The sequence below is a fragment of the Mangifera indica genome, chromosome 4, assembly GCF_011075055.1.
Source record: "Mangifera indica cultivar Alphonso chromosome 4, CATAS_Mindica_2.1, whole genome shotgun sequence".
NCBI lineage: Eukaryota > Viridiplantae > Streptophyta > Magnoliopsida > Sapindales > Anacardiaceae > Mangifera > Mangifera indica.
Window position 1 is genome coordinate 19,108,005 of NC_058140.1, and position 23,767 is coordinate 19,131,771.

The 23,767-nt window shown below is 34.6% G+C and overlaps 4 protein-coding genes across 6 annotated transcripts; 3 read left to right on the forward strand and 1 right to left on the reverse strand.

Annotated features, from left to right (window-relative positions):
• The first annotated feature begins 121 nt into the window (after positions 1-121).
• On the forward strand, positions 122-7,503 carry LOC123215045 (pre-mRNA-splicing factor ATP-dependent RNA helicase DEAH10). 2 transcript variants are annotated; one of them, XM_044635088.1, is made up of 13 exons: positions 122-601; positions 758-804; positions 888-968; positions 1,069-1,285; positions 1,719-2,136; positions 2,538-2,741; positions 3,056-3,216; positions 3,694-3,879; positions 4,561-4,792; positions 5,387-5,586; positions 5,668-5,802; positions 6,037-6,228; positions 6,717-7,503. In XM_044635088.1, exons 1-12 carry the CDS (start codon positions 516-518, stop codon positions 6,218-6,220), a joined length of 2,151 nt encoding a protein of 716 aa, XP_044491023.1. In that variant the 5' UTR covers positions 122-515; the 3' UTR covers positions 6,221-6,228; positions 6,717-7,503. The 2 variants fall into 2 exon arrangements, with proteins under 2 accessions (XP_044491023.1, XP_044491022.1); XM_044635087.1 differs by having other exon boundaries at positions 123-601; positions 6,728-7,503.
• A 2,271-nt stretch (positions 7,504-9,774) lies between these two features.
• Positions 9,775-12,706, forward strand: LOC123214657 (protein SPIRAL1-like 1). The gene is made up of 3 exons (XM_044634573.1): positions 9,775-9,921; positions 10,873-11,146; positions 12,367-12,706. The coding sequence occupies exons 2-3, from the start codon at positions 10,907-10,909 to the stop codon at positions 12,457-12,459; spliced, it is 333 nt and encodes a 110-aa protein (XP_044490508.1). The 5' UTR covers positions 9,775-9,921; positions 10,873-10,906; the 3' UTR covers positions 12,460-12,706.
• Positions 12,707-13,280: 574 nt separating this feature from the next.
• LOC123214655 (ubiquinone biosynthesis protein COQ4 homolog, mitochondrial) lies at positions 13,281-15,250 on the reverse strand. 2 transcript variants are annotated; one of them, XM_044634570.1, is made up of 3 exons: positions 15,121-15,250; positions 14,838-15,048; positions 13,281-13,945 (listed from the first exon to the last, which is right to left on the reverse strand). In XM_044634570.1, the coding sequence occupies exons 2-3, from the start codon at positions 15,018-15,020 to the stop codon at positions 13,439-13,441; spliced, it is 690 nt and encodes a 229-aa protein (XP_044490505.1). In that variant the 5' UTR covers positions 15,021-15,048; positions 15,121-15,250; the 3' UTR covers positions 13,281-13,438. The 2 variants fall into 2 exon arrangements, with proteins under 2 accessions (XP_044490505.1, XP_044490507.1); XM_044634572.1 differs by having other exon boundaries at positions 14,838-15,041; positions 15,121-15,247.
• A 4,760-nt stretch (positions 15,251-20,010) lies between these two features.
• LOC123214658 (cytochrome P450 78A5-like) lies at positions 20,011-21,930 on the forward strand. Its single transcript, XM_044634574.1, has 2 exons — positions 20,011-21,003; positions 21,104-21,930. The coding sequence occupies exons 1-2, from the start codon at positions 20,065-20,067 to the stop codon at positions 21,716-21,718; spliced, it is 1,554 nt and encodes a 517-aa protein (XP_044490509.1). The 5' UTR covers positions 20,011-20,064; the 3' UTR covers positions 21,719-21,930.
• Positions 21,931-23,767: the final 1,837 nt, after the last annotated feature.

Sequence of the window (23,767 nt, forward strand, 5' to 3'; positions counted from 1 at the left end):
GTTTGTTCAACGGTAAATTTAAACGGATGAAGGGTACAAGGGTAAATGCATTGAACTTTTATATTACTAAACCCTAATTAATGAAAATAGAAATTTATAAAGTAATTTTATCAGATTAAAACCAACCCAAATCGCAATACAAATTTCTTAAAATATAATTCTGTGTTTCCATTGTAGCCCTGTGTTTCGTCCTCTTTAATCGGTTCTTCTTTTCTTTTGATGAAATAGAGGAATGGTTTTCAGGGCTGTGGTGATAAGGCCATTCTAACAAAGCGGCTATGTTGGTTTGTCCCTTTGAATAAGATACTTGATTTATGTGCTACTGGGGTCGGGTTTTTTTGGTTGAATTGGGTGAAAAAGAAGTTGATCAGATAGATATTTCTATTTATATGTTAAAAAATATTTAATAAGGGAAGTGTTGCTTTTGGGTGTTGGTGGTTCCTGCTGTCGGTGAAAATAAGTATAAGCTTCTGTTATTAGTCTTTTGTGTGCGTGTGTGACTGTGGAGCTGGGAGATGCCTTCAATGGCTCAAGGCGGAGTGAGTAACTCCAAAAGCCATAAACTTGATTCCAAAGTCTTACCCAATGACTCCTTTACCAGGTTCAACCTTTTTCCTCTCTATTCATCCAATTAAAAACGAAGCTTTCAATGTTTAATCTCCTAAACACTCTAAAGCCTACTCAGAAACTTTTATTTTCCTTAATTTTGGTCTTATTAGAAGCGAATTGAATATTTGCTTTATTGAATGCACTGCAGGAGGAAAAAAATTATGCAACAGAGAAAGTCCCTACCAATAGCTTCAGGTATAGTTTTTTACACGTTCAGTAGCTTATTTTACCTTTAATAGTATTCTTATTCACTGTTGTCTGTTGGTTTCTTTTCTTAGTTGAGAAACGTCTTGTCGAGGAGGTTCGTAAAAACGATATTTTGATTATAGTTGGTGAGACTGGAAGTGGGAAAACAACTCGTAAGTTGCCACTGTGTTGTTTGAAATTCATGACAATGGATTGAATGTTTGTTTAATTCAAATATACCTAACTATGCATGATGGGCTATGTTTGTTGTAGAATTACCCCAGTTTCTTTTCCATGGTGGATTTTGTAATGATGGTAAAGTTATTGGAATAACGCAACCTAGACGTGTTGCGGCAGTCACTGTTGCAAAGCGGGTTGCTGAAGAATGTGGTGTTGAGTTGGGCCAAAGAGTTGGGTATTCCATTAGGTTTGATGATAGGACTTCTGGCACAACAAGGATCAAGTACATGACCGATGGATTGCTACTGAGGTAAGAAAAGAAAGAATGTGTGCACATTTTTGCACTTTGTCAATATTGAAAATTTGGTGTAAAGATTTTGAAAACATTTTTGTCAGAGTGGATTGTGTTTGTTGAAATACATACATATATATATATTACGAGCAACTTCTGTTTTGTCTGTGTGTATGAATAGATTTTTTTACATTGCTTAAATTCATCATGTGACGATTCTGTGTGTTATTTTGGTTTGAGGTGTAAATGCATTATAGTGTTAAATGTGAAAGATGCATTCGAGCTGATGAGAAGAAAATAATTGTTAGAGATATGTTTTGTAGAAGTAGCAGTTTTCTGCTTCTGTTCTCTTATTCATTCTTCTTCCAAATAGAAAGTTAAATCCATTAATATTTCTCCATGGATTTTCTCCCTGATTTAAACTAATGTGATTCTCTGTACACACATTCAGGGAAGCATTACTGGATCCTTATCTCTCCAGGTATTCTGTTATCATTGTTGATGAAGCTCATGAGAGAACTGTCCATACTGATGTGTTGCTGGGCTTGCTGAAAAAGGTGCAAAATGTGAGGTCCAAATCTGTTGATGACAACTTTAATGCTGAGAATAAGAACGCAAGCAATGATAGTCTGTTGGACAAAGAAAATGGTGTTCAGTGCAACGGTAGTTTTAAGCAATGCCGAGGAAGAAAATTCCCCCCATTGAAGTTAATAATCATGTCAGCAAGCTTGGATGCACGAGTTTTCTCAGAGTACTTTGGTGGTGCAAGAGCTGTTCATATCCAAGGACGACAGTTTCCTGTTGATATACTTTATACTCTTTATCCAGAGCCTGATTATATGGATGCAGCCTTAATTACAATTTTCCAGGTTATTACTTAGAGCTCTCTTTCAGTAAGTTTGCAAGTTAAGATTCCAGGGAGAGTTTTGCTTTGTTGGTTTGAATTTTCATCTCGCTTGCTGAAAGTTTTCAGGTTATAGATGTGGTGCTGCATGTCAGCTACAGATATTTAATTTAAATATTTGGAACTTTATAACTTATCTAGCTTTTCTTTATTTTTGATCCTTTGGATTGATTTGTCTCAATCAATAATTTTAATTATGCTTCCATAAAAGTGTTTGTGGAATTGGTAGAATCACTCTCCTCATTTTGAGCTGAATTATGTTTAGTTAGAAAGTATGTTTATAATTCGTCATTGGGCTTTGTATGATGGAAACAAACCTGAATTCCTTGTATGGGTTTTCTCATTTTGTGATCTTTATTTTGTCAGATTCATTTGGAGGAGGGCCCTGGTGATATACTTGTCTTTTTGACCGGACAAGAAGAGATTGAATCAGTTGAAAGACTTTTGCAGGAGCGACTTCAACAGTTACCTGAAGCCAGTCGAAAGTTGATAACTGTTCCTATATTCTCATCTCTTCCATCAGAACAGCAAATGCGAGTTTTTGCACCAGCTGCATATGGGTTTCGTAAGGTAACTAAATAAGTCACCTGATTGCTTCTATTTAGAGTGTGAACTCCTGGAATTTTGATGTGTATGATTGTTAATGTGATAGATGATTTCTTTGATTTGCAAAATCTTGGAGTTTGGAAAATATCATTCATGTTTACATGTTTTGGGGAAATTTTGTTTTTCATCAGAAAATTAATAGTTATTCTAATTTTCTTTTCACTAATGAATTGTTTTATTTCATAGTAAAGTTCTATTTATCATAGGAAAGAATCATGAATTTATCTAGTTCTGTGTTGTAATATTTATTAATCTTGTTGAAGCATATTGGTTTTTAGGTGATACTGGCAACAAATATTGCTGAAACATCGGTGACAATACCTGGAATCAAGTATGTTATTGATCCTGGATTTGTTAAAGCACGTACATATGATCCGGTTAAAGGGATGGAATCATTAATCATTGTTCCCATCTCAAAGGCACAGGCTCTTCAAAGAAGGTAACCATGATGGATGGATTATTATAACAAATCTTATTCAATTGAAGGATTTTCCACAAGAGTTATGTGAGTTTAATTGCTACTAAATTACTCTAAATTTAATGTGATTTACCACTATAGTTAAGCTAGGCACTTGCTTGTTCTAGTAATGAAGGTTTTTGATTGTCAAGAGGATGTGGGATTTTACTTGCATTATTACCTTCTTCCTGAAAATAAATCCTAGTTTAACAACTTTGAATCCTATTTTAATAACTTGAAATTTTTTGTGGAAATACTATTTAATCTGTTGCAAATTTGACTTCTTGTTTGTTTGCTTCTCTATGTTATTTGTGTGTGTGTATGTGCATGTGTGGTGGGCAGGAGGCTGTTGATTTAAATTGTAGTTATGATACAATATATCAGCTTGATAGACTCAGCAATATTTAGGAGCATGTTTAGGAATGATAATCTGGGATGATTATTTATTTCTTTTTGCAGTGGACGTGCAGGTCGTGAGGGGCCAGGGAAATGCTTCCGTCTCTACCCAGAGAGTGAATTTGAGAAACTTGAGGATTCAACGAAGCCAGAAATCAAGCGCTGTAATCTATCAAATGTTATCTTGCAGCTCAAGGCCTTGGGTGTTGATGATATCATTGGGTTTGACTTTTTGGAAAAACCTTCAAGGTGAAAGTTTTGGAGAGCTTTCCCAAGTTTAGCATCGTGCACACGTTTTTTTCTTTTTTTTTAATTTATCTTGCTTCACATACTTTTGGCTTCTTTTCTCACTTTTGTAGTACCTTCAAATGTCTTCAATGCTTACCCCACCCATCCATCATGTTAAAAATCTGAGACAAGCAAAAGTACTTGTTGATTAAAAGTTTAAGCAACACAGGATGAACTAAGCTCAGTTGAACTTTGAGCAGTTTAAGCTTCATTGTTTTACATAACAGGTTTGAGCTTGGGCTCTTATAAATGTGTTTGAGCTTGGCTTGATTTAACAAATGAGTCAAGCTCACTATGATTTTGTTTACGAGAATAAATTATATTCTATCCTACGAGAGACAACATTTACACCTCTGTTATAGAGCCACAGAAGATTTTTTTAGAGCTAAATTCTTCTCATTGATGAGTTTGGTTCATGAGTTGTGTCCTTTGTCATAAATGAATAATCTTAACTTTGGTAGAGCCTGCCTGTTTACTAAAGAAGTCTCATGCTTGGCTTGACATTTCTGTTTACCAATCAAAAGAAAGACAAACAATGCATTTATTTTGCTCTAGTTTCTCAGTTCAATATGCAGCCTACTAGGAATGCATCCATTATAGCTTTGAGAATATGTCTTACTTGAGTTGTCAATATTTTAACAGGGCATCCATCGTCAAATCATTGGAGCAGCTGTTCTTGCTTGGTGCTTTAACAGATGACTGTAAGCTGTCTGATCCAGTTGGACATCAAATGGCTCGGCTCCCCTTGGACCCCATTTATTCCAAATCTCTCATTGTAGCAAGTCAGTTCAACTGTTTGGAAGAAATGCTGATAACTGTTGCAATGCTCTCAGTGGAATCCATCTTCTATGCCCCTCGGGAAAAGTTAGACGAGGTATGTGCATTGGATACACTAATGTTTAGTTGTTCTTATTTTTCTCTTATCGGTGTCCTTTACCAGGATACAAAATTGATAATACACAGCAAGTCCATTCCCAAAATTTTATTTGCATTGGTCAGACGATATGTTATTTGACCAGTCATTTTAATTTTTGACCAAATCTCTGTAACATGGTTTCTCTGGTTCATTTTGGCTGAGCTATTAGCTTTGACGAGTAGTAGTGAATTGACAAGATAGGCTTTAAGTCTTTTTTATCCTTTATTCTTCTGGATGAAATGACTAGAAGTTTAATGCCTTAATCAGGGATGGATTATGAGCCTATGCAGTTCACAGAATAGAAAACTTGGACTGAACTGTTTGTGTGGTCTTTTGCTTGCTTGAATGATATTGGACACATGTTTTGTTGCTATATAACTGTACAATTCCTGGTTGAGACATTTAGTCTTTTCATAGGGAGAGAATTGTTGGAGCTCCTTTATTCTATATTTTTAGGATGCACACAAACTTCAATTCTTTATTTTCTGTGCTGGAACATGTTTTATATCTGCATTCGTAGTAGAAAATACTCTAATTATATGTTTTGGCCAGGCAAGAACTGCAATGAAATGTTTTGCTAGTCCAGATGGAGATCACCTCACTTTGATCAATGTATTTAGAAGATCTGTGGATTTCTTAAAGAATAGAAAGATGGAAATTAGTAAAGAAAAAAGTGAAAAACTTTTGAGAAAATGGTGCAAGGAAAATTTTATTAACAGCCGTTCTCTCAGACATGCTCGTGACATCCATAGGTCAGCATTCTTTTATTCTTCTCCTGTGAAATTTGAACCTAAAGATATATGCTTTCTTAGGTTTGCTGTGCTACGATGCAGTCAAATTCGAGGGCACGTTGAACAAATGGGTCTTCATATTTCTTCTTGTGGAGATGACATACTTCAATTCCGTAGGTGCCTTGCTGCCTCCTTTTTCCTTAATGCTGCTTTGAAGCAGCCTGAGGGAACATACAGGTAATGAATTAATCATGGTGTGGCTTTTGAAATTCATTTGGGAGATCCTTTCATGTTTTGCTGCTGTTTCTACTCATTCTGGAGGACAACTTTTTAATATAGGGTCATTCTAGAAATTTTACTTTGCAAATTTATCATCATTTACATTCCTCTTATATCTATAGATAATGTCAACTTAAATTTTCTTTTGTTTCCCAATGCAAGTCTTTTCTCATTTATCCTATCAATTGACAGGGCTTTGGCAAGTGGTCAGATGGTGCAGATCCATCCTTCATCTGTCTTATTTCGGGCAAAACCAGAGTGCATAATTTTCAATGAACTGGTCCAAACTAATCATAAGTACATCCGCAATATAACTAGAATTGATTATATGTGGTTGACTGAGTTGGCTCCTCAATTTTATACCATGCAGAATTAAATTTTCAGGTACTAACTTTAACAGTTAATATATTTTACTGATTATTTACAAATTGTATTATTGTAATCATGCTAGATGCTACCACCAGTGTTATCAAATCCTCATTTGGCATGTTCAGTCATGTCATGGATACTCTTGTTGAATGCAAATTCATGGGTATTCTCTCTCACTTTTAGAGTGCTTTTTGTAGAGAATATTATGCATGAGTTACAGTTTTGTGCAATCTGAACCAGAATCATGGACCAAATGATGTTGGTACAGGCTTACGCCCAACTTCACATACAAAATGTATATAGGCATTGCCTAGGTTCTTCTGTCATTGCCCTCAAAGATTGAAATCCAGACTTTTGGTTGGACTGTTATACCCTTTTAATTGCACCGTGCATGAATCATATTTTGGATGGTAATCACCAATTTTGGGTGCTAACTGTGCTTTAAACATTCACTTTGAAGATTAATGTTTATTCCAACTTGGTAATCCCTGACATCTGAGTAGGAATGCTGCAGCTTGGTGTCCCTATTTTATCTTTCAACATGGAAATGAAAGTGAGAGGGTTGGCATTCTTTGGCATATTTGGGTTACTTATTGTTTGAGAGAAATGGATGTTTCTGATGAAGATCCGACTGGGAAGACAAAAGTTGATGGTAAGATGAATCCTGATCCACACGTTTGAACAGTGTCGCTAAAGGAATAGCGTAAAAACCTTGGAGGGTTTCCCTATCCTTTCCCCGACCCTTACCGGTGGAAGTTGATGGACTTGGAGGCTACAACATAAACGGCAACCATGTTTCCATTTTCCCTTTGGGTGAAGCCATAAGAACCGTTTTAAGAAGAGGCTGGTTGTTGTTTGAAATCACAGAAGGAAACGATTAAATAGCCGGTCGAGCCCTGATCCCCCGAGTGTCCGACCAGCACTTAAGACTTGTGTTCTAGCAAGGGGCATAGGTTGGGTTCGGTGCTTCAAGTTAGTTTGTATCAAAAATTAGAATACAGTAATTCAATAAAGCTACGTGTACATATTTTTGGTACACAAATATGTACACACATAGATGTGTCATGATGTAATTGAATGATTTTGAATTAATAATAAGGTATCATCCAATCATATGATAACACATCTATAAATATACACATTTGTATACCAAAAGTAGGCATACATAACATTGCTTTACAAAAATTATATGGATGGGTGTGTGATTGTGCATGTTTGCAAATTGTCACAGTGCTGTCCATTCCGAAAGGATGTACAAGATTAAAGTTAATAGAGATCATTTTTAAGATAGCTTATCCATTTCAAATCATCAAATTCTTGAATTATGATCATGGGAACCATCTGGCCTATAAATTTCAAGTCTGTTATTCTCCTATATCTTTTCCCTAGTAGCCGTCATGTACCTTACCCTGCAAAACAGTAGTTCAAAGCAAAGCATGAAGGTTGTGAGTTGTGTAATTTCAGCTGTGGAGTGGAAGCATTATACATGAGTTTATATGGAACATAATCTAGAATAATAAAAAGAAGGGAAAAGGACCATTTTTCATTTAAATTTTAGTTTAATCTTAAAATTATAGTCATAACAGATGAAAATTTTAAATACTCATCTATAGACTAATTGCAATCTAAATTTTCGATTAAAGATTAGAGTAAAATTGTTATTTTATCTATAAATCTTAAAGCTTTAAAATTTATACCCCAAGTTTTAAAAATTTTAAAACTTCAACCCATTCTCAAAGTTTAAAAAATTTAGATTTCACTCTTAGGATTTGTTTTTTTCTCTGGCCACCATCATTTCAATCGATATTTTTCACCTATCTTCCAAATTCGGCTACAAAGGACGATAAAGGACAGTCGTTCAAACATGATGATGTCCTTCATTGAGTCTTCTTGATTTGAATGATGTTTTGTCGTTTAGATTTAGACGATGAAGGGTTGTCCTTCATCAGAGGAGACCTTCACTTCTTTCAGATCATTGGTTAGTTTCTTAAGTCATCTAAAATGAAACCTAAAAAGGGGAGAAAAGTGAATTTTTCAAAATTTAATTATCGAAGGTAAATGTGAGTTTTCTAAGCTAAGAGGAGGAATTATATAAATTTTTTCGGTTTTAGAATTTATAGATAAAATGACAATTGCTTCTAACTAAAAATTTAGACGACAATTAATATATAGATAAGTGTTTAAATTTTTTATCTGTTATAAGTATGATTTTAATATAGACTAAAACTCGGGTGAACAATTGTTTTTTTCCCTAAAAAGAACTTGCTAACTAAAATAAAGGTCTGTGGTACCTAAATTGGGTGTACAGAGAGGGTACTCTTCAATTATCTCCAAATTCGGGTTTTTCGTTATTGGCATAGACATCTCAAATTATACATATATTTACTTATTTCTAATGATTTTGTATGTCTTGTTTCATTCAAAGATTCTCAATCTATATATCTATTTCTTCTTAATTAATTGGGTGACATGAAACATATGTTCATTTTAATGGTCTTTTTTTTTTGGGGGGGTGGGTTGTTGTTGTTTGGTAATTTTCTTATGCGATAATGAAATTTTTGGTGTCATTAGATTTTATTGAGGAGATGGGTAGTCAAATCGAATCATGCAATGATATCTTCAGCCATCAAAAAACATTATTCAGAATTAGCAACTTTGGAATAAAGATTTTGTTGTAATTTCCTTAATAAACATTACAAATTAAAATTATAAATAATAAGAATAATAATAATAATAATTTCACAGTTGTTAGATCCTCTACTACTGGCTGCTTAAAATATAAGCTACAATTTCCACTCCTCTTTTTATTCCTTCCACTACGCTTCACTTTCCCTACTCACTAGTTTACAATATATATCCAAAAATTACTAACCTCCTAAACTTTAATGAAAATTTTTTAAGGCCAAAACACTATTTCCCACCCAAGGTTTGCTAACATAACAATTCCCACTCCCTAAGTTTTAAAAAATAAAATTTTCACTCATTATCCATTCGTATTAGTAATCTCATTAAACGAAAGGATAAGAAAATCCTTTTACATATATTTTTATATTTTCTCTTATTTTTTCTACTTTCTCTTTCCATTTATTCTTTTTATTTTTCTTGTCTCTCTTATTTTTTCTATTTTTCCTTTTCAAAAAATTAGGAGTGTTAATGGAACTTTTAAAGCGTTTGTAAATTAAATAAAGTTTGGGGTGTTTTTAAAATTTTCAAAATTTTAATATACCCTTTATTAGTTTTAAAAATAACAATTATACTCCCAAAGAAAGAAGTGATCGAAACTCACTATTTTAAAATTGATTAGAATTTTGATAATTTTAGAAGTGTAAGTGATATAATTTTAAATAAAGATATATCGGGAATTTGAGATTTACATTAAGTTTTAATAATAGTTTTATAATTTTAAAAAGGGGTAAAATAGTCAATTCAAAGAAAACAAATTGATTCACTAATAAATTTGAATGATAGATGAGAATTTGGTTTTTTGAAATTTATAAGGTAAAAATTGTCAGATAAGCAAACCTTGTGTGGGAAATCCAATTTGGTCATAAAAATGACAACTCATAAATCTTTACACTGTACGCTGTCACCATCTGGAGGTGGTCCGTCTATAAAGTAGAATGCACCAAAGAGGTTTGGCTTTCGCTCATTGCCTCTTTGGCACTGTTATTCTTGAGATCTGATCCAATCAGCCAGCAAGCAACCAAGGTGATCTCTTCTTCTTCTTCTTCATCATTTCTCGTCTTTCACTCTATTGTTTAATAATCTCTGTAATTTTGCTTTTTCTTTTCAAGATCTGTTTGTGACTTCTCTCACTGCGAATGAAAGTGGATGTGTTTTTTTAATTTCGGGTGAATTGAGCGTTTGCTTTGGTTTTATTGTTGTGTATAACCTGTTTGGTTCATTTGTTCTCTTAATAAGTTTGCATCTCAAAGTTGGAGTAACAATGAGAATTCTTCGTGTTCTTTTTTTTTTTTTTACGCTGCTTAATTGATATACTTATATAGTTATGTTAATTATTTGTTTGTTTTTATCACTCTAGATCTCGTATTTGTTCGGTAGATATATTACTTGGTGAATGTGCATGCGGTGATTAAAGCTTATGTAAACGTTTTACTTGTGTTTGTGTGCTTAATCCTCTGAAGCTTCAATAATCAATAAGTTTCAAGTGTAACAGTTTTTTATGAAGAAAAAGATGAGCTTCTTATTAAATTATAAAGAAGCTTCAATATCTAGGTCAAAGTTTAGTCGAAAACTAAAAATACTAAAGGTGTAAAGAAAAATTAGTTTTTCCTATATATCCTAAGGAAACGGTAGTTGGAATCATGTGCCTTATAGATGTCTTTGGAGGAAATTTATTTGGAATGGAATTGTGGCAGACACTGAAACACTTTAGATTCAGCGGATTTCAGTCAGAGTGTATTTCCATGATATCTTAAATTGTAGACTTGGATTGGCTTGTGAAATGTTAGGGATAGAGCTGTTTGTGCAGACCTTCAAGGTTTTTTCAATTTCCAATTAAGTCATCATTTAATGTTGAATGATACAATATTTGGCAAGGAATCGATTTCTGCAATGAAGTGTAATATTTTTTTTCTTTCCTTTTTACTGAAGATTTGATTGGATTATTATGTTTTTATGTGATATGCCTGAAAGCAGGTTTGGGAGTTCATTACCTTAGAATTAAGAGGTCATGGGTCGCGGAGTTAGTGCTGGTGGCGGGCAGAGTTCATTGGGCTATCTGTTTGGTACTGGGGAGGCTCCAAAACCAGCTGCAAATGAAGGGCAGTCTGTAAGTAATGAGCCTTCCTCCAAGCCTGCTGCTGTTCCGCAACCGGTGGACATTTCCAAACAGGTTCCAGCTGGTATTAACAGTTATTCAACAAATAACTATATGAGGGCTGATGGTCAGAACACTGGCAACTTCATCACGGTAAGACTCTTGTCATTTTTATTACTTCAACTTGTTCATTTCCAAATTCAGCGGTGTTTAAACTAATTGTCTGCACTATGTTTGGGGCTTGAATAGTTTGCTTAGATATATATCTTGTTCTTGTATTTTTATGATCAGTGAGAGTTGAAGTTAATTGAACTTGTGTGTTGTCCTGATCATAATAAAAGTATGTTTTTAACCCCTTGGCAATAGGATGGTAGTTGATGTTAAGAATCATTTATACTCTCAGAGGGAAAAGAATAAAGCATTCAAGAGATGATGCATATCATTGTTTTCTGTGGACTATCATACTTAGATCATTGGTGGCTGAAACAGACTTGTTGTAAAGCACTGAATTTTTGTGAGGTTTGAGCTTGTGATCTTTCGAATAGGCTACAATTTTGTTTTAGAATCAATAATTACCGAACTTAAACCTTTTGTGAAAAATTAAATTATATAGACTAAAGAAGTGTCTATTCTCTTTTGCAAGTCGCATGTTTACCTATAACAGTCTAGGGAGTTTGATTGGCCCAATTTGAGCTGTGATGTATATCTATCCTGAAAAAGAGTGGAAATCGCATATACTTTAATAACCTGATCCATTGAGCCAGCAGTCTTTGGGTACCAGCTGAGGGAGCATATGTGTCCATTATTATTAAGCTCTAATAAAGGAATATCTTGCCCTTGGCTTTGTTAAAGTGGAAAGAAATTTATCAAACGAATGTTGTAAAATAGTTTGTTAATCAATTTATATTGTTTTTTTGTTTATAGTGGCACTTTATAGTTAGGTGATTCTTAGCTTTGAACATTACTGCAGTGATTAATTGTTAGGTTCCTGCAGAGTCAGTCACTCCCAATCCAATATCTCAAACACAGAACCAATATTAACATCTCTTAATTCATGGAATGAACACAATCTGATGTTATTTAATAACAATTCAGCCAGTACAATGGTTGTCTCAAGGATTTACGCCAGATTGTTTACAAGCCCAAACAAGAGGATAAAGAAATAGAAAAGAAAAAAAAAGTAGTTTTGACAACAAAGAGGTGCCTGCCTTCCCTAGGCAATTAGAGGTGTCTTCCCTCCCTAAGGCAGAAGCCTTTCTCAAATAATCAACATAATCCTCCCCTTCTCCTTCGATGGCCTCCTTTCTTATGCTGCCTATGTTACCTTTAAATATGCTTCACTATGATAATGAACTTCTTTTTTCTTCTTGCAGGACCGACCATCAACCAAGGTCCATGCTGCCCCCGGTGGTGGATCTTCTCTGGATTACCTCTTCGGTGGTGGGCCTACAGGTGGCAGTAAATGATATGTATGCCCTGGCATCTCCATAAGTATTGTTTGTTTATTCTTGTTGATCTTAGTCTGGATGAGGCCATGAACTCATGTTTACTTCAAGACAGTTTGAGCTTGTCGGATGTTGATGTAATATAGGTGTTGTGGTTGTGTGCATATTAAATCAACTGTACTCTCAATTTTTGATGCATAAGCATCCGCGTCAGGACCTTTATTGTTAAGAATGATGTTATATTTTCTGACGTGTCATTTATCCTTTATTACTGATGTGGAGTTAAATGCTCATTCGTTCCTTACAAGCTTTAGTTACAAATCATGGAGTAAAGTATCATCCAAGACGTAGTTTGTAAACACCAAAGGAGCATAACGGTATGCTCTCGTCTGTAGAATTTACGAGTGGCCTAATTTTGAGGAGAAAATAGATTTCGTTTATGGATTCTGACCTTTTAGGTACTATTTAATTGAAAACTTCAACTCGTAACTTTTCATCTATTTTGTCTCGGTCAAGAGCTACCTATGGCAATTTGAAATAATCAGCAATGGTAACAGAACAAGTATCAGCCTTGGCAAGACAAAAAGCAAAAACCTACTGAAAGCACCTTACAAATGAATTACGAAAATTCCATGATCCATCAACTTTGCTCTTCTACTCACATAGCTTTTTTGTAATTTCTTTTGCCTTTGACCACTTAAATTCACGCTGTTTTCCAGAGGGTTGGCCTCCTCATCCTTAATGAAAGCCTTATATTACTGCCTGGGTCTAAATAGTACTGAATTTCAAACACCAATAGACAGGGATTGGCGTGTGTTCCTGGGACTGGAATCAACTCTGGCTTCGGATAATAAATGTTTCATTCAGAGCTTCATTGTTCATAAGTATACATTTATTCTAGTAGTTTGTAAACTCAAAACTGCTTTTTCCTGAAGGAACAAAAGTATTTTGACAATCAAACAAGTCTAAGATCCGGCAAGGTATCTGTTCACCTAACTTCTCATGCTCCATTCTTTGTCGGAGCAGCTGGAGCAGGGGTTATCCCCCACTTCCTCCGAACATCCTCCAAATCCTCATGAAAATGCCGCTCATAATATATACATATGAGATCTGTGCACTGCATACCAGCTCGGATGGCCCATGGGAAGTAGTGTTGGAAGAACAGTGTCCTTTGCTTCTCGTTAAATCTTGCAGTGCCTCCTATGACTGAAAGCATACACATGGGAAGGTACATTTGCTCGAACTCTATTACTTTGAGGGCAGACTCACCAATCAAGTTAGTTGGAAGGTCGAAAAGGGTGTGCCAAAAATCATGCACCTCACGAGCTCGCATAGCCACATAAGCTAGTTCATCTGTGTCCATGAACCGCACTGGTGGACGATCATCTGGAGAAAAGTTCCTGGATCCCATGAATCTTGCATAGGCAGCACCAAATGTGTTTGGTGGTAGATCCCATGCATGCCCAACTTCTGCAGATATAACTCGCGGTCGCTCCAAGAGTATTGCCTGCCAAAAAGAAGAAACACATTGGTCACTTACAGCACAAAGCAATCTTAGTCAATTTCAACCGATATTTTTAAGGTACTTGCATCCAAAAAGAGGGATAAAAGTTGGCCAACAAGAAAGTATTAGAAAGAACCAAATGACATATTCACACACATGTTACTGTCAGTAGATATACTTTTGGCTCAATTTCACAAGAATTTTACAGTAACAAAACACTAGATTCTCAACATCCCTGTTCTCAGGGGTGATGTGTGCGTCATAAGAATGAAGCCAGTAAGCAACATGCTTGAGATACATTTTTGGGTTACAATGAAGCCATAAATTGTCCCAATGATATAAGGTGGAATAAAACCAACTTCATTCAGAATGTAAAAGAATTTGTTTCAATTGATGAGATCAACCAAGCATCTTCTCATAACTGATCAAAGATGATAGATAAACTTAAATGGATAACAAAAACTCCATATATATATATGGTTCCACCATCTCGCGGCAGACATTAGATATCCTCTGTAGATTCTAATTTCTTCAAATTGTACATTGCTCAGCCAGGTCCATCAACTCAAACAATCGAATGTTATTTCAGATAAAAAGGAAAAGAGAAAAAATTATTTCTCTGCCAAGGCAGATTATTCAATTATCTCCCAACTCTGGGAGGAGAAAGGCAATTAACATTATGATACCAAACTGTTATTTACAGGAAGCAATGAAGCCAAAATAGACAAACTTAAAAAATCTACAAAAAATCGCATTTTTAGTTTAATTACTCAACAACATCAAAACAAGTAATTGAAAATAAAAAACCCATAAATGTATATGAAATTCTTAGACCGCCAGTTGTTTAGAAAAGCAATACAGAATCAATTGAAATGCAAAAATAAGAGGAACTTACCCTGCCTTCTGGGCTTGTCTTCATTCTTTGAAGAACCCTCTCAAAAGCAGGCTTCCCAGTGGTCTCACCAAGAGCTGCTATTAGATCCGCCCTTCGTGGGTCCAACAATGCACCAACTGCGGAACCAACCGCAACTGCCGCCTGTTGCCAACGGTTCAGCCGGACTCGCCCACCTTCGATCATACTATTATTGACTACCTTCAACTAAAATCTAAACAAACTCAACAATGAGAAAAGATCTAAAATTTTTATAGAAAGAAACGAGATTGATCAATTTACCAACCTTTGAGCGAACCTAAGCAGTGTGAAGATTTTCAGAAGCACCTACGCAAGAAATAAAAATGCCGATGCTGGAGTTCGACTGGGCCTGAGACAGTTGCTGTTAGGAAATATTAGACGGTGTAATGGCATAGTTGTTGTCTTTTCATAAAATAAACCTTTTGAAAGAGGAAAAACTAAAAATAACAAATATAAAATAAAAAGGAATAAATTACATTGTCCAGCTAAGCTTTTAGCTAAAACACCTTTTTCTTCTATTGTGACATAAATAATAATTTTTCAATTAAAATTAAATTTTAATAATGCAAAAAAACTTTAAAACAATATTAAAATATAAAATTACTATATTATTTTTAACTACTTAACTTTTCAAACTTATAATATATATCAAATTAATAAAAAATCTTTGAAATATTAAATTTATATTAAAATATTTTTCTTATTTTACCATTTACACCCCTATGTTTTTTAAAATCTTTTAACATTTCCACTTTTTGGATACAAGTTTTTAAATTTATTAAAAGGATTCAACTGTAATGTTCGAAATGCTCAAGCTTATTTGTAAAATAATTATCTTTTTATTAATTGTAATTTCTCTTATTAATCGAGAATTATAATTTAGGGGAAAATTAATTAAAATAGACACTGAATTTGTTGTTTAACATTTTTCAGTAAAATTTCTCAACTTTTACCTTTTTAAGCAAATGATATTTTTCATTCTAAAAATACCATCATCATATTTCTTTTCATTTACAACCGTTTTTACAAATTAATTTTCTCTTATATTTCAGAGTATACGAATCAAACTTAATTTTTTTTGTAATGAATAAAATTTAAAGATGACAAATAGATTAATTTTCGATATAATAATTGATATATATATACTTTTATACGTTTACAAAATGATGAACATAACTAATATAGGATGTGTGGGTTGTGTCGGGTGAGAAAGGATGCGCATTTCTCAACTTTTACCTTTTTAAGCAAATGATATTTTTCATTCCAAAAATACCGATCATCATATTTCTTTTCATTTACAATCGTTTTTACAAATTAATCTTTTCTTATATTTCAGAGTATACGGATCAAACTTAATTTTTTTTGTAATGAATAAGATTTAAAGATGACAAATAGATTAATTTTCGATATAATAATTGATATATATATATTTTTATACATTTACAAAATGATGAACATAACTAATATAGGATATGTGGGTTTGTGTCGGGTGAGAAAGGATGCGTATCTCTTTGAAACGGTACAAAAATGAGTGAAAGGATGGGCGTTTTCTCAAAACGGTGTATTTTTTCGAGCGGGTGTGAAAATATATGAAAATGTAAAGAGGTGCGTGAAAGGTGTGGCAAAGCTAAAGGGGTGCGAGTGCGTGAAAAAGGTGCGACAATGCAAAAAGGGTGCATGAAACAATGAAAGGGTGTCTGAAATTATAAAAAAGTGCATGAAATTATAAAGGGGTGCGTAAAATTGTAAAGGGGTACGTGAAATTGTGAAAGGGTGCGTGAAAGTGTAAAGAGTGCGTGAAAATATAAACGAATGCGTAATAATAATAATAATAATAATATATTATATTATTATATTATATATATAATATATATAATATAATATATATTTTTATGTTCTCATGCACCCTTTTGTATTTTACGCATCTGTTTATATTTTAAATACTTGTTTGTATTTTCACGCACCCATATTTTTACTCACCCATTTATATTTTCAAGCACCTATTTTGTATTTTTATGCACTCATTTTATATTTTTACACAACCGTTTGTATTTTTATGCCCTCTTGTTTTAAAGTTTAATGCACCCGTTTATATTTTCACTCACTCTTTCAACCTTGCCGCACTCTTTCATGCACCCTTTCAGGTTATGACACACCCTTTCATGCATCCCTTCAGCATTGTCGCACCCTTTCAAGCACCTCTTCAAAGGTTGACGCACTCCTTTCAGAAGCTGACACACCTTTTAAGATTTCACATAACCCTTTATGCACGCACACACCCCTTAAAAGAATAACACACCCTTTTACGATTTCACACACTCCTTTAGACTTTCACGCACACATTCACATTTTCACTCACCCCTTTACACTTTCACACATTTTTGCACCCGTTTAAAAAAATGTACTGTTTTATGTTTATTATTTTGTAAAGATATATAAATATCAATTATTATATCATAAATTAATATATTTTTTATCTGTAAATCTTATTGATTACAGAAAAATTAAACTTAATCCGTATACTCTAAAATATATAAACTTACTCTATGAAAATTGTTATAAATAAAAAGTAATAGGGTGATTAAAAATATTATTCACTTAAAAAAAATAAAAAATCTTATCAAAACAAGTTCAGGTGACATATTTAGTGCCTACTTTAATTAATTTCCCATAATTTAGGTGAGTTGTTGACAAGGGGTTGTTTTCAGAATAATGATCTTGTTCATCTTTCTCGCAAATGGATTATAGACACTGATGCTTTCTCCTTCGCTCCTTGGCTTGCTGTACACCTATAAAACCAACAAATGGCATACTGTTAACTCCTTTTGAACAAAATTCATGATGCTAGAAGGCATCGTTGAGGTATATCCGAATTTCAAAAAACAACTTGTGTACGGAAGCGGTTTCAGTTTGAGAGTGGTTTCTGACTACCCCGCTTCCCACTTAGCGATAAATGAGGCCACCAACACGCCATCCGTTGCGACAAGCGAAATGAGATTGAGCTGCTGCGATTGAATCTCCAGCTGGAAAGACAAGGAGCGGGCAGGGTCATCATCAACACTCTACAGCTATTGCTCTAGAAGCATCCAATTCCAAGGCACGAGCCATAATAAATTTAAAAGATTATAGGGGTGAATTTCCTGACATATAGGGCGGCGCCGTCAGGATTACGAAATAAAGCTGATGCCAACAACAATACAACACACCGCACCAAAACAAGGGACGTAAGTATGTATGGTAAATCTGTTGGGGTGGGTAGGACTGGGCGCGGCTAATGCTGCGTCGTTGTCCGAGCGCGAGGCTGCAGTAACATACAACCACCGGCGGGTATAGCTTTTAGCTACTGGGCGAACACCGCTGGCTCGTACGCTCGTACGCTCGTATCTTCCATGCAGCCTTTGCACGCAGATTTGACGACGGTTTAGGCAGGGAATATTTTCAATTTTACCACTTTGCCATTATCTTTTTTATTTATGCCCACTCATGTTTGTCAATTGTCAAACACCCCTTGCTTGCTTAAATATCTATTATCTTTGACCATAGGACAGCTATAATGTCACGTGATTTTCTTGTGATCTCTAATGTATTTTTACAATAAAATAATGTGTATCTATTTTTGATACATAATTTATATATACAGATAAAATATTATTATATAATTAAATATTTATTTATCATATGATAATATATATTTTAAAATTATCTAATTATATGATGATATATCACTATATACATGAATTATGTACCAAAAATAGTTACATATAATATTACTCTTATTTTTATATTATGCAACAACTAAAATCACTGTTTGCAACCCAATGTTTACCTTAATGACCTTTCCTACCTTCAAGTTTGAGTTATTTACTTGTCATCTAATTCAGATAATTAAAATCATTAGGTTTTATGATATTAATTTGTTCCTCAAAAACTTTATTAAAAATTTTCCACTTATATGGCTAATGAAAAGCCACCAATAACAAAGTTGCAATCACATCACTAGACAATTACAATTGCCACTCACACCATTAGACCACCACCATTCACTTCACAATCTCTTTCTCACGTTTCTTGGTGACATATGACTCTTTTTTCTCTGGGTTTTTCATCCAAATCTGTCATGGTGGACTTGGTGGCATGCAACTTTCTCTCACAACAAACTGCAACCACCAAATCATCACATCGTCACCATTATCTGAACCATTGTTTAGATAATGGTGACGATATTGCCATAATTTGAAGCTTCAAAACCCAAGTTTTACACTGATCACTTCATATTTTTCTTTTTTGTAAGAAATGGCATTCTGCCAAACAAAAATATGAAATGGGTGAGAAGGTAGTGCACCAAACTGTTCAAGAAGATTTATAATTTATTTTTGATATCTGGAAGAATCATTCCTGGGTCCAAAGGGTTCCATCCATTAATATCTTTGGAATCAAATCGTCGTAATATCGCAACAAAGTATTCACGAGAAATTATCTAATCCATTCATCCCATCCCACTAAGCCATCATTAGATGCATTACATTTATCATCACACGGCTACCATTAATTTAATCATCCTAAATCTGATTTTTTGTGGGTCCCTTAATAATATCAATGAACCTTTGGGTTTGCCGGTCCCAAGTCGAAATACACTGTGCCGGAAACAGGAAAATTTGTCAAGTCAAACTAATTTTTTTTTTTAAATTAAACCAATCACAACAGGCAAAACTCTGATGTTATAATAATAATCTAAATTAAATTAAAATTAAAATTTTAAAATTATTATTTTTTAAATATAAACCTATAATTTTTTTACGTACAGCAACATAAACTCTGTCTGATACTATTAATAGAGTAATATTTTATATATAATTTTTTATTTAAGAAATAATTTATTATCATATAATTAAAAATAAAAAATAAATTAATATCTAATTATAAAATAATATATTATAATTTATAAAAAAAAAATTACAAACATAATTTTATTGTATTCACAGTTCAGGGGAGAGAATTTATTCTTTTCAACCTCCACACTTAAACTCTATATATTTATACATGCAATTTTAACCCAAGGTTAATTTTTTTACTGTGGTTAGGCTTTTCTTAAGCGCCCGCCACCTTCTATATATGCGAGTCCTCTCACTCGTTATGTATCTTGTGGTATCACAGCCAGTAGTCACTCAGTTCTGCATTTTCTTTTGCAAACTTGAACGCGGCTTGTAGAATGAAAATGGTGCCGGAGTACTTGTTCTTCCATTTTCTCTTTGACAACTTTCAAACTTTTATTCAGGTTTTTTTCTTTATGGCTATTTTTACTGTTTGGCTAGCTCCAGGTGGTCTCGCATGGGCTCGTTCAAGGACGAAGACGCCGAAATCTCTTCCTGGTCCATCCGGTTACCCACTCATCGGGTTACTCACCGTCTTCAGTGGGTCGATACCTCATCAAGTCCTTGCAAAGCTTGCTACAGCTTTTAAAGCTCGGCCACTCATGGCCTTTTCAGTGGGGTTGACTCGGTTTGTTGTTTCAAGTGAACCAGAGACTGCTAAAGAGATTCTCAATAGTTCTGCTTTCGCTGATAGACCGGTTAAGGAGTCGGCATATGAACTGCTGTTTCATAGAGCTATGGGTTTTGCTCCTTACGGTGTGTACTGGAGGAATCTGCGGAGAATCTCAGCCACCTATTTGTTTAGTCCCAAAAGAATCGCTGACTTCGAAAGTTTTAGGCGCGAAATTGGTCTTCAGATGGTGGAGCAAGTCAAAACTTCTATGGTTAAAAAAGGTGAAGTAAAGGTTAAAAAATTACTTCATTTTGGGTCACTTAACAATGTGATGATGACTGTGTTTGGTAAAAGGTACGATTTTGAGCATTCTGATGAAGCTTTCATGCTTGAGGAGTTAGTGAGTGAAGGGTACGAGTTGCTTGGAATATTCAACTGGAGTGATCATCTCCCTCTTTTGAGGTGGCTGGACCTGCAAGGTGTGCGGAGAAGGTGCAAAAGTTTGGTCTTGAAGGTGAATACATTTGTTGGAAAGATCATAGAAGAGCATAGATTCAGAAGGATTCATGGTGGTTTGGATATTGTCGGTGATTTTGTTGATGTATTGCTTGATTTGGAGAAAGATGACAAGCTAAGTGACTCTGATATGATTGCTGTTCTTTGGGTACGTTTATTAGTCAACTTTCTTATAACTATAAATGCTTATCTTCTTCGTATTAGTGTTTCCCTCTTGGGTATTTAATTTTTCTTTAGGAACTTTGCAGGAAATGATATTCAGAGGAACTGATACAGTGGCTATTCTGCTGGAGTGGGTTCTCGCAAGAATGGTGTTGCATCCTGAAATTCAATCAAAAGCTCAGGCTGAAATTGACGCTGTTGTTGGGAAATCAAGGCCTGTGTTTGATTCCGATATTCCAAATCTGCCTTACCTTCAAGCCATTGTAAAGGAAACTCTGAGGGTGCATCCTCCAGGTCCTTTACTCTCATGGGCTCGCCTTGCTATACATGATGTTCATGTGGGGGACAACTTTGTGCCAGCAGGAACAACGGCCATGGTCAACATGTGGGCAATCACTCATGATGAGAAGGTCTGGTCAGAGCCAGAAATGTTCCAGCCAGAGAGGTTTACCAACGAGGATGTAAGCATCATGGGGTCTGATTTGCGGCTGGCTCCTTTCGGGTCTGGCAGGAGGGTTTGCCCTGGAAAAGCTATGGGTTTGGCCACTGTTCACCTCTGGTTGGCTCAGCTCCTGCAAAGTTTCAAATGGGTTACCGCTTCTGAAGTAGTAGACTTGACCGAGTGCTTGAAACTTTCCATGGAGATGAAAAAGCCTTTGGCTTGCAAAGCCATTTCGAGGTTGGCTGAACATCTGGCTTAGATTATGTATGATAGTGATATATCTATAATTAGGGTTTGGTGTGTGTTAGAAGCATATTAGGCTCTACTTGGAAACAAAATGGTGATGGGATTTTGAGCTCTTAATATGTAGAAAAATGTCCTAAGATTAAAATAGGATCTAAATCTTCCATGTAGTGCATTGTACACAAGTTTGGTGTTATTAATCTAAAGAATAAAAGGATGTTTTGTGTACCAGGATTCCCAGTTCAATTTATTTGAGTAAAAGCAAAAGAAAATTTTACAGGATTCCATGCATGCATGCATGGCCGTGGATATTATATTAGCTAGGACTGGCCTCATAAAAAACTCTATTATTCAAAATTTGTGTATATTTTTAAGAAGGAAGCATGAAATGATTCAAGAATCAGAACCCCCCATGCAAAGCCTTGATATGGTCTCAACTCTGGTTTCTTTTGAAAGATTCATATTCTTTATGGAAAGGGAATTCGATAATTATAATATAATAATAGTAATAATAATATTGTTCTTGAAATAAAGGAGTTGCATTCGGGATTTGGAATAATAATAACTATATAAAATATTATCATATAGTTATATACTATTTTATTTTATTTTAAAATTATTTAATTATACAATTGTTAAATTAAATATATATGGCTTTATTATGGGTCTTATCCCATTACTTAATTAACACAACATTTTTAATATCTTAGTAACTTTATCATCAAACCCTAATGGATTAAAGTATTAATTATGCCTCAAACATCTAAGAAGTGTAAAGATATGTTTCCTTTTAAGATTATAGAGATCTTCTAGTGAGGCAATAGTACTAACACAAGATTTGGGGCATATATTTAGTATTCTGTGAGAATAAATTAAGCCTAGCTATAGCCTCCAGCTAAGGAATGCGGGTTACATTTATTCATGTGCCTAATTTCAAAGACATTTATCTACTATATGTTTTGTTATATATTAGGCCAAATGACTATTTCCCACCCAAGGTTTGATGTTTTCTCAAGTTTTCACCCTTTAACTATAGAAACATCAAACACCTACCCATGACCGGTTAAATTTAACAAAACCCTAACGGTGGTAAGGGTAAAATTGTCATTTTCTCTATAATATTAAAAATAAACTAAAATAGAATCTAATTTTGCCCCCCTAAACTTTAAAAACTAAAATTTTTTCCCAGCTTAAGTTTTAAAAAATCGCAGTTTCACCCTAAGGTTTCGTTTTGAAATCTCCGGCGACATCTTTGGCTTCATTACCGACGGCCTCTCCCTCCCGAAGCATCCTCTCCTTCTGACAATCTCTTTCCTTCCATTTGGACTCCCGATCGGAGTCGGAGAAGCCATGGAAGACGAAGAACTTCGTCGTCCTCTGGGAAGCTGAGTCGTCTTCATTTGGGAAGACGATCGTCTTCCTAGACGACTTCTCTCTGCGCCGAATGGGTTGGAGTGGAGTTGAGAGGGGTCGTCGGTGGAAGAGAAACTGTCGGGAGGGGAAGACGGCTGGTGATGGTGCCGGAGAAAGTGAAAGGGTTTGGAAATAAACCCTAGGGGGGGAAATACGATCTTTTCAAACTTAGCTTAGGGAAAAAATATTAGTTTTTAAATTTGTAGGGGGGAAATGAGATTAAATTTTCAGGGGTTAGAGTTTCGTTAAATTTAACCGATCATGAGTGGGTGTTTGATGTTTCCATAGTTAAAGGATGAAAACTTGAGAAAACATCAAACCTTGGGTGAGAAATAGTCATGTGGCCTATATATTATTATTAAATTATTAAACATGAAGAGCCCAGTGTTATATAATAATAATAATTTATGTATCAAATATGCTAAGGCTGGCCCTAGACACTTGTGGGCTTCAGCCCATTGGGCACTAACCTAGTACAGTAGTTTTTTATTTTTTGGGAATATCAAAAATCTCATATAAATCAAATTATTTTTTTAACTTAAATTAATCATATTTAACAGATAATAAAACATTAGAATCGGCTCTGTTTTTCTGTATAAAATGGATCCCCTACCCTACTCCGCCTTTGTAATTCACGACGTCCTCAACAAAT